This window comes from Ptychodera flava, chromosome 15 (assembly GCF_041260155.1).
Source record: "Ptychodera flava strain L36383 chromosome 15, AS_Pfla_20210202, whole genome shotgun sequence".
Taxonomy (NCBI): domain Eukaryota; kingdom Metazoa; phylum Hemichordata; class Enteropneusta; family Ptychoderidae; genus Ptychodera; species Ptychodera flava.
The window spans coordinates 6,070,647-6,081,643 of NC_091942.1; the positions used below are offsets into that span (position 1 = coordinate 6,070,647).

At 37.6% G+C, this 10,997-nt stretch overlaps 1 protein-coding gene across 2 annotated transcripts; it reads left to right on the forward strand.

Moving 5' to 3' along the window:
- Nucleotides 1-418: 418 nt before the first annotated feature.
- LOC139151012 (uncharacterized) lies at nucleotides 419-4,486 on the forward strand. 2 transcript variants are annotated; one of them, XR_011556319.1, is made up of 3 exons: nucleotides 419-524; nucleotides 3,652-3,909; nucleotides 4,363-4,486. XR_011556319.1 is itself a non-coding variant. In XM_070723530.1 (3 exons), exons 1-3 carry the CDS (start codon nucleotides 459-461, stop codon nucleotides 4,451-4,453), a joined length of 369 nt encoding a protein of 122 aa, XP_070579631.1. In that variant the 5' UTR covers nucleotides 419-458; the 3' UTR covers nucleotides 4,454-4,486. The 2 variants fall into 2 exon arrangements, 1 of the variants encoding a protein (XP_070579631.1); XM_070723530.1 differs by having other exon boundaries at nucleotides 4,409-4,486.
- Nucleotides 4,487-10,997: the final 6,511 nt, after the last annotated feature.

The window sequence follows — 10,997 nt, forward strand, 5'->3', positions numbered from 1 at the left end:
TGCACCCACATCAAGGCATGTAATAAGACTAATAAGCATTGATGCACAGTCATGCCCACCCTAAAAATTTGGCAAATCTGGAGATTTTTTAAAAAGTGTATAATTTGGCCCACAAGCACTTCATTTTGTTTTTGTGATTGATTATGATCATTGTACAATTGACAATTTACATTTTTGCTGAAAAGTTTCAATGTTAGCATTATTATTCATATTCACGGACATAAAAGCAAACCATGATTACTGTGTATTTGTGGCATGGTAATACATAATGAATGAGTGTATGATTTTACTAATCTTTTGACACATATCCATGATTATAAAGTTGAATATCCATTGTACAGACAGTGAGAAATAGGACTATCTCAAGATTCTAATTGTATTCATTGACATTTGTCTACAGCTGTTAGTATACCTCATGACCTCATGTAACCTGGTCGTAAAGCCTCAGAGGTATATGTATGTGGAACGTAGAAGGAACAAGAATCAAAAGATTGACAACTGATCTTTTACAAATCCTTCATCAGGTAAGATTTGTTTTAAATTTTTAGTCATTTTTATCACAACTGGAAGTTGTGATATAGAGGTGGTTTCAACCGGTGTTTGATGTCGTCCATTTCCGTAAACAACAAAAAGTCAAAAACTGCTGAACAGACTGCGTTGATATTTGATACCGATACATAGACTGGTTCCAAGGTTCCAATTCCGAAAAATGGAGCCAAACGGAGTGCCGGTTAGATAGTTTTGGGAAATTTCTAACCCCCCTTTTTATCTAATTGATTTTAGGGGTCTTTCATATATGCAGTTTTGGAATGTACACCAATCCTGCATTGTGGACTGTTTTATGAGTTGTGAACAGAAATGAGGTTTTGATGAATGTTAGAAATATGCAGGATGGCTCATTCGAAGTATAAGAGATTTCTATGGTCTTTTGGGCATCAAAAGCATTAAAAAAAACATATTTCATAGTTTAGATTCTCACTTTTGAGATGACCCTAGGCATTTGTTAAGTAAACATCCTTGAGTCAATATACAGACTTTGACATTCCAGAGATTAAGTATCCACAACCTCACATGTTACAGTCTTTCACTACAATGGTATGGCCCGAACCCATTGTTATCAATGGAGAGTGTGGACCTGTCTACAGGAATTGGGGTGAACAGGTTAGACAATGACGTTACAAGTTGTAGGTTAGTTATCAAGGTAGCACCAGCATAGAGTCCTGAGCATCTGTCCATGTGTTCTCACAGCAAATTACAGGGAAAAAAATTATTTGAGAAGTTTCTCTCCTTTAAATAGAAGTATATTACAATTTAAACCTGTCATGGATAGATTGCTCTCAAATGATCTGAAACACAGTTATTGCCCATTAGCAACAAATCTATAGCAAGATTTATGTAAAGTTCATGAACTTACACAAGGTATTAGACAAAAGATGACCATGACTTTGCTACTTTCAACATTTATTTCAATCAGATTTCCCCAGCTTAGTGTATAATTTTGTAATCTTAATTACTGTCAACTTAGCTTTACTAACTTATTCATACCTCATTATTCTTACACTACTGTTATACCTTATAACCACAAAATTTCAAGAGATGCATATATGATTGTCACTTAACAAACAATTTACAAATATGTCTCCTGCTTTTTCTCCATATACATATACCGTTACATGTCTCTTTTCTCATAAAAATGAGCTTAAAATCGCAATGTGAAAAATAGTCTTTCAGCTATATGTTGCTCATTGACTTCGTGGTCTGTCTAATTCACAGTGAGTGTGGTTGTTGATAAATGCCGATAATACTAGGCGGTCATAATGTCCAAGCGCCATTGGCGGTATTTTTAACATAATGACCATAGGTCACTTTCACATCTGGAAGTTGTGATATAGGGTTAGCTTCAACCGGTGGTGGACAGTGTCCATTTTCCGTAAACGACAAAAAGTCAAAAACCGCTGAACAGACTGCATTGATATTTGGTAGAGATATTCAGACTAATTCCAAGGTTCCGATTCCGAAAATGGAGCCAAACGGAGCAGCAGTTAGATAGTTTTGGGAAATTTCTAACCCCCCCTTTAACTAATTGATTTTAGGGGTCTTTCATATATGTAGTTTTGGAATGTACACCAATCCTGCATTGTGGACTATTTAATGAGTTGTTGAACAGAAATGAGGTTTTGATGAATGTTACAAATATGCAGGATGGCTGATTCAAAGTATCAGAGATTTTCATGCGCTTTTGGTGATAAAATTGATAAAAAACAGCATATTTAATGTTTTAGATCTCTCACATTTGTTATGACCCTTAACATTACAGACTTGATGACATAACCCGCTGCTGGACCTGTTTACTGGCGCATTGATTTGAAGACAAAGATCGTTTTATTTTGTAATAAGGACGTGTGATTTCGTAAAACATAGTCTATTAGCCTGGAAATGTGATTTTTGCGAATATTGCTTACCCCACTGACAAACAGTGTGGTTTAAAAATGGCTGGAATTCGCTACTTCGGGACTTTGTTTTCTGTGTGCATTTACTGACAAACTCCAAACCCGCAGCACCTACCCATTCAGTATTTCATGTACAGGTGTACCCAGAGATAGAGTAGTTTCACAATGTGCCAGTTGTGATCAAGTGCCATTGGCGCTATTTTTTATTTTTAATTTCCTGCACATCTTGTTCATTATCAGTTAAGCTTTTCGCATGCTCGGTTATATTTGGCGGAGTTGTAGTTCTTTCTTCAACATCAACTCCCTTGACGCTCTGTACATAACTTATATAATACATATTAGAATATGTGTCTGTACTGTAGTCTCCTTGGCAAAAAAATCAACAGGAAAAAATTGAGCAAGTGCAAATGAAATTCATGAAGTTCCTTTGTTTCAAACATAGCATCCTAACAGCTGAAATAATTATGAAGAATTCTGCAAGCGTTTTAACCTTTAGCCTCTTTATCATTGAAGATTGTTTTTATATACTATATTTTTATATGAATATTTTAATAATATGTATGATTGTCCCCAATCATGTTTCATGTTAATTTTGATGTTCCTCAGTAAACTACAAATACTAGAACTCGCACTGTTTTTTAGACTCACAGTATAAAACTCAATGGTTTTAGGTACGTGGCTCTTCAAAGATGTATGGCTACTTTGATGTGTGCATTTCCAACCCTGCCATTGACAACACTTTATCTTGTCAAAGTTTCAGATGCCTGGTCAGAATGTCATGCCTAAATTTGTACATATTTTTAATAGTTTCACATAGTTTGTTGTGTGTTGTTTATTGTTTTATTGTACTTCATGCATTCATATTTTTATGTATATTTTATGGAGCCTGTTCCAGGTCTTCCCTTGAAATAAATGTATAAATGAATTTATTGCTACTTGCTTGAATGCACGTCTTGACCTACATTATAGTTTTCTTTAAAAAGGTGCACAATCATCAGTGATTACAATGGGTTTGGTGCAAAGTTATACCAGTGATGAAAGGTTTAATTAAAATTACAGAAGTCATAAACAATCAAGTTTTCTTATCTTAATGAATATAAAAAGCCATGTTTTAGAATGAACTGATGTGTAAAGTAATGTCAGTAATGTGCAGGAGATAATATTTACATTACATCCTTGTTAATGTTTTCTTTTCACCCAGTCAGATTCGAGATCCCTTACTGAGGCAGTGCGTCCCATTGTCATTGGATACTGGTCTGACAACCTGGTGAAAAACAACATAGTGACAATACCATCCTCCATTGCAAAGCAAATACACAGTGTGTGGCTATGCAAACAGCCAACACTGAACAGAGATGGTGGTGTTGTCATCAATGCAGTGCAAAAACCCATGGAATTGAGGGAGTTTTTCATCAATATATTTACTTTCCTAAGGCAGTGGGTCCTTGCTGTGGCACAGGTTTGTACTTACATATATCCTGTTCAGTGTTTCCACTGGCTAAATTTACCACTAAGCCATTCTGGCTAATTGAGACCAACATTGACTAGCTAGAACTATAGCCATCCAATTACATATAATTTCATCTGTGATTTTGGCCAACTGACAGCTGTATACTCAGGTCCTATCAGTTGCTACAGTAACAATATGACATTAAACTGGTCCCATAATCATTTCCATTCAAAGTAATACATTACCAGGTCCATGGGACATTTGTGATTTTCAAATTTAAGTAGGACCATCCTGAACCACAGATAGTTAGTGGCAATGAAAATAAACAACTATTTTTTATGGAACAAACTGCTTTCTTTATAAGATTCACAACAAATTTTATTTCCCGTGTGCTTCACACTTATGTGACTTGCACTTTTGTAAATGTATCAAGACGTATCATAAGTATTGCATTATTTACAGGGTAACTTCAAGATGTTTCCTTTCTACCCTTTCCCTTCTGCCTCAGTCATCAAGTGCTTTCAGTTCTCCAATCACAGAGTCTAATTTTTAAACCAACTGTTCACTTTGAGAAGGTGTACTGCAGATAATTACATTTTGTACACTAGGTGTAAACAGTCGCCGCTTTCTATGGTAGTCCAAACAATGAATGCTTTAATTTCAAAATCAACTGGGTGTATAGGAATAAATTGCGAGACTGGAGAGAGAAAGTGACGCTTTTCCCGCAATTTGTGAGAATCTCTTGTCAATTCTCACAGCTACCAGTGAGAATTCAAAAGTTCTCACCGATGAGTAGTGAGAAATGTACTCTTTGGTGAGATAATAGATTCTCACCAGTTAGAATGGAAATTCTCACTAAGCACTGTGAGAATGGTAATTTTTAAGGTGAGAATGAACCAGACTCACCATTCATTGGTGAGAATCAGACTTGTTGTTCACAGGTGTGAAACAATCTGGTTAATTCTCGCAAGTGAACAATGAGTCTGGTTGATTCTCACCAGTGAATGATTAGTCTGGTTGATTCTCACTGTAAAAATTCCCTTACCAAAATTCACCCTACATTTTGCCTACTTTATGTAGCCCGTGAAGTGTACATATTTCTGAAAACTATGTACATGTATTATCTTTGTACAGAATCAGTAAAGAAAAAAGATACATGTTTTGCACATAGAGTGTACCTATATAGTACACAGAATCCAATGTGATGCTACTTAAAGCTATCCAATATTGGAACGCTTTTGTATACGTAGAGCGTACTTAATCTTAGGGAACCTTTGTGAAAAAAGTATGCATGGAGTGTACTTGTTGTGGAGGGGTAAAAAAGTGTACACAGGGCGTACTTGATTTCGTCGAGCATAAACAAGTACACATAATTGTTATGTAGGTCATTTCCCCCCACACTCATCATGACCTGAGTTCAATTAGTCTAGAACATTCTCAAGGTCACTACCCTCAATGACCTCACAACCTTGAATTCAATTAGTCATGTTTGGAATGTTCTGGAAAGTTGATTAGTTGTGTAAGGGAGATAATTTTAGAACAGTAATTAGCATGTCAATAAAAGTTCTAGATTGTTCTTATAGGCCTTTATAAAAGGGACGTGCTCAGCTTCCAGTCAGACTTTTGGGATCCTGTCTCTTGTGTGTTTGTGTTACTAAACTCCAGCAGTAGTCATTCTCAAGACTTTTCAAGACCTTCACTGTCAACGCTGGATTTATACTGTGGACTTTGTGCAGCTTCAAGCCTGCAAGCCAAAGGACTGTTCATTCATCCGACTGACTGTTACAACTCTGAGACTGGAGCTTTGCCGTCCCAGCTGAGATAAGTAGTCTGTACACTTTTAAAGCTTGTACTCTATCCCTGACTTAGCAATTAGTTTTATTTTCGTAATAATTTTGTTTAAACGTTAACTGCTGAGTTCACCCTTTTGTTCGTTTTCTCTGCACTAACAAATTGGGGGCTTGTCCGGGATACGAATATTTTGAGCCGTTTGACAACATTTTGCCTACCTTTTCAAAACTACTTTACACTGTGAACTCAGCGAAATTCAATCATGGCGGAATTCAAGCCAGACGAATTTATGGATGACCTCGATCAGGACACATTTGATTCCCTCAGAAAAGACAACCTCATAGCACTGGCAAATTTCCTTAAAGTAGATGTCAAAAGATCTATGCGCAAGCGAGAAATACAGTTCAAGATTGCAAAACATTTAGTTAAATCAGGCCATTTTGAGGAGTCTGCCTTAAAAGATTATGAGCCCGAGTCTACCTCTGAACTCAGAAAATTAGAATTAGAAATACAGGCAGATTTGGAGCTTAAGAATTGGAATTAGAAAAGGAAATGAAAGAAAAAGAATTGCAAATGGAAGAAGACAGAAAGAAAAAGAAAGGCAGGAAAGATTAGAAATGGAAGAAAGACAGAGAGAAAAAGAATTGCGATTAGAAGAACAGCGATTACAGGTAGAAATAAAACGTTTAGAGCTTGGACAGTCAGGAAAATTCTTCCCTTCAGACAAGTTTGACATCACTAAGCATTTCAGGTTAGTTCCCCCTTTCCAAGAAAAGGATGTTGACAAATATTTTCTCCATTTTGAGAAAATTGCTCAGAGTCTGAACTGGCCTAAGGAGTCCTGGTCTATGCTTTTGCAGAGTGCTTTGGTGGGTAAAGCCAGAGAAATTTACATTCAGTTGTCAGTAGAGCAGGCTTCAAATTATGATTCTGTGAAGGAATTAATTCTCAAGGGTTATGAGTTGGTGCCTGAAGCTTACCGTCAGAAATTTAGGGATTGTGAGAAGGTGAAGGATCAAACTTATGTTGAATTTGCTCGAACAAAAGAACAACTGTTTGATCGTTGGTGCTCTTCTGAAAAGGTCAGTCAGAATTATGACAAATTACGACAACTTGTTTTGATTGAGGAATTTAAAAGGTGCATCCGGAGTGACATCAAGACGTTTATCAATGAACAAAAGGCAGATACATTGGAGGTTGCTGCACGTTTGGCCGATGATTATTCATTGACCCACAAATCTTCATTTCACAGCAATCATCCCAGTCTTTTCCATACAGAAACAATGCAGGTAAATTTAACTCGTCCTTTTCATCCAAGAATTTCTCAAAGGAGAGTAGAAAATCAAATGACAACAGTTCACAGAGTTCAAATAACACTCCCACATCATCAGATCCCAAGTCTCAATCTCCTTCTGACAAACAGTTCGGTACACTTTCTTGTAATTATTGTAAGAAAGACGGCCATTTAATGTCAGAGTGTTTCAAATTGAAAAGAAAACGTGAAGGTCAAAGTGGTCAAAGTGGATCTAAGCCCACCGGCTTTATTTCTTCATCAACTCAATTAGAGTCTAATAATGTGTGTAACACATTTTCTGAGGTTAAATCCCTCTCAACCCCAATTAATGAGGTCAAGGTCAATTCTTCTCAAGATAGCATTATGGGTATTTTCGAACCATTTTATTCATGATGGTTTTATATCACTTTCTAGTGATTTTTCTTCCGCTACCCCTGTCAAAATTTAAGAGATACCGGGGCTTCCCAGTCTCTTTTGTTGGCAGATACCCTGCCGTTTTCTGAAAAGTCATTTTCAGGTTCTAAAGTTCTTATTAAGGGGGTAGATTGCAATGACTTTATTCCTGTTCCTCTCCATAATGTCTATTTGTCTTCGGACTTTGTTTCTGGACCTGTGGCTTTAGGTATTAGGCCTTTTTTGCCTTTTGAAGGGATTCACCTTCTTCTTGGAAACGACCTTGCTGGGGACAAGGTCATTACTAATCCACTTGTGACTGATAATCCTAGTTTAGATCAAAATCCAGAGCCAATAGAGGAAGACATTCCCGGCCTTTTCCTTCCTGTGCAATTACTCGAGCCATGTCAAAGAAAACTTCCGAGAATCAAAATACTCTCAAAAATAATGTCACAGATGTTGACTTAAATGACACCTTTCTCAGTCAGGTGTTTGACACGGATCATTCCGTTATCCCTCGTGGATTTGAAACTTCCAGTAAAACTTCTGCTGACCAAAGTCAGACATTTTCTAGATCAAATCTCATTGCAGAACAACACAAAGACCCAGATATTTTGTGTTTGTTTTGACAGGGTAGATGATGAAGGTAAAACTTCAGATAGCTCTGTTTCCTATTATACAAAATCTGGTATTCTCATGCGTAATGGAGACCTCCAGATGTTTTAGTTGATGACGATTGGGCTATAAAACATCAAATTGTGGTTCCAAAGCCCTATCGTGCTGAAATATTGCGCCTGGCCCATGAAACGCCCTGGGCTGGTCACTTAGGAGTCAGGAAAACTTATCATAAAATTCTCAGTCACTTTTATTGGCCTAATCTCAGGCAGGATGTAGCACATTTCTGTAAACTTGTCACACATGTCAAATGGTAGGAAAGCCGAATCAAACCATTCCAAAGGCCCCTTTACAGCCAATTCCTGCATTTCAAGAACCATTTAGTAGGATACTAATAGACTGTGTTGGGCCCCTACCAAAACAAGATCAGGAAATGAGTACATGCTGACAATAATGTGTACATCAACTCGGTTCCCAGAAGCCATACCACTGAGAAATATAAAGACAAAGACTATAGTGAAAGCTTTAGTCAAATTTTTCACTTTATTTGGCCTCCCTAAATGTGTCCAGTCCGATCAAGGCTCCAACTTTATGTCCGGAATTTTCCAACAAGTAATGGATCAGCTAGGCATTAAACAGTATAGGTCATCCGCCTATCACCCAGAAAGTCAGGGTGCTCTTGAGCGATTTCATCAAACTTTGAAAAACATGATTAGGACCTACTGTTTTGACACAGAGAAGCAGTGGGATGAAGGAATTCATTTTCTGCTCTTTGCTGTCAGAGAGTCAATTCAAGAGTCTCTTGGTTTTAGCCCATTTGAGCTTGTATTTGGACATACAGTCCATGGCCCACTTAAGCTCGTTAAAGAGAAATTCCTATCAGACGATGATGATTGTCTGAATATTTTGCAATATGTGTCAGATTTTCGTACAAAACTCTCTAAAGCATGTGAATTAGCCAGAGAAAATCTTGAGTCATCTCAGCAGTCAATGAAAACCAAATATGATAAAAGCACCTCAAAACGGAAGTTTGAACCAGGTCAAAAGTTCTTGTTCTACTTCCGGTTCCTGGCAAACCACTCCATGCTCGTTACTTTGGGCCATACCTAATTGATAAGAAATTGAGTGATTTAAATTACATCATAATAACACCTGACAGGCGAAAACAAAAACAGCTATGTCACATAAATATGCTTAAGCCATATTTGGATAGGGATAATCCTACTATAACTCAGCCTGTCAGTGCAGTCAGTTCAAACCATTATGAAGATAGTGATACTGAAACTGACTTAAGTGAAAATACTCTAAACTCAAAGCTGGGCTCGGTCAAGCTTCAGAACTCAGAAATCCTGGAGAAGCTGGAGTCTACAAGTTGGCACACCTCCAGCCAGAACAACAACAACAGGTGAAAGAACTGCTCCACGAATATAAACACCTGTTTCAAGATGTTCCAACGAGGACAAACGTCATCTATCACGACGTTGATGTTGGGACAGTAAGCCTGTAAAACAACATCCATACAGACTGAATCCAACAAAAGCAAAATATCTCCAGGAAGAAGTCAAATACCTGCTGGACAATGACTTTATTGAACCCAGTAAAAGTAACTGGAGTTCGCCGTGTATACTTGTTCCCAAATCAGATCACAGTTATCGTATGTGCACGGACTTTAGGAAGGTCAACACTTTAACAAAGACAGACACTTTCCCAATCCCGAGGATTGATGACTGCATCGACCGAGTGGGAAAGCCAAGTATGTGACGAAATTTGACCTACTGAAGGGATTTTGGCAAGTCCCTCTGACGGCTCGTGCTCGTGAAATATCCGCCTTTGTTACACCAGACGGATTGTTCCAGTACAAGGTGATGCCATTCGGAATGAAGAACTCTCCGGCAACGTTCCAACGGATGATCAACGACGTCATATCCGGGCTAGACGGGTGTGCAGCCTACGTTGACGACGTCGTCCTGTATAGTGACACCTGGGAGGAACACATCAAGCTCATGCGGAAGTTCTTTGAGAGACTGAGCAAAGCAATGTTGACTGTCAACCTTGCCAAATCTGAGTTTGGTTGGGCAAGGGTAACTTACCTCGGACATACTGTAGGACAGGGTGAGGTAAAACCTGTTGATGCCAAAATCAGTGCCATTTCAAGTTTTCCCATACCAAACTGCAAACGACAACTGATGCGCTTTCTCGGTATGGCTGGTTACTACAGAAAATTCTGTCCAAATTTCTCCACAATTACTGAGCCTTTGACTAACTTACTTAAAAAGAAAGTAAAGTTTGTTTGGTCAGAGCAATGCCAACAGGCATTTGATACACTTAAAGCCATACTGCAAAGTGCCCCAGTGTTGTCTGCACCAGATTTCACTTTGCCATTCAAATTAGCTGTAGATGCTAGTGATACGGCTGCTGGTGCTGTTTTATTGCAAGAGGATAGTCATGGGATAGATCATCCTGTTTGCTACTTTTAACGCAAATTTAACAAACCCCAGAGAAACTACCTTACAATTGAAAAACAGTATTTATCTTTGATATTAGCTTTACAGCGTTTTGAAGTTTATGTTACTTCTTCAAATCAGTCAATAGTGGTTTATATTGCTCACAGCCGTCTAGTTTTTCTACAGAAATTAAAAGGCAAAATCATAGATGTCTAAGATGAGTTTAATGTTACAGGAGTTTAATCTTGACATTAGACATATCAAAGGCAGAGACAATTTAATTGCAGACTGTCTCTCTCGTATTTAGAGTTTATTGTTGTTCACTTTCAAGAAATTTTACTTTAGAGTACAACAAAATTTGAGTACTTAAATCCTTTTCAAGATTACATTTGTAAAAGAAAGATTTTTCTTTGAAAAATTTTCTTTTTTTGAAGAGGGGGTGTGTTATGTAGGTCATTTCCCCCACACTCATCATGACCTGAGTTCAATTAGTCTAGAACATTCTCAAGGTCACTACCCTCAATGACCTCACAACCTTGAATTCAATTAGTCATGTTTGG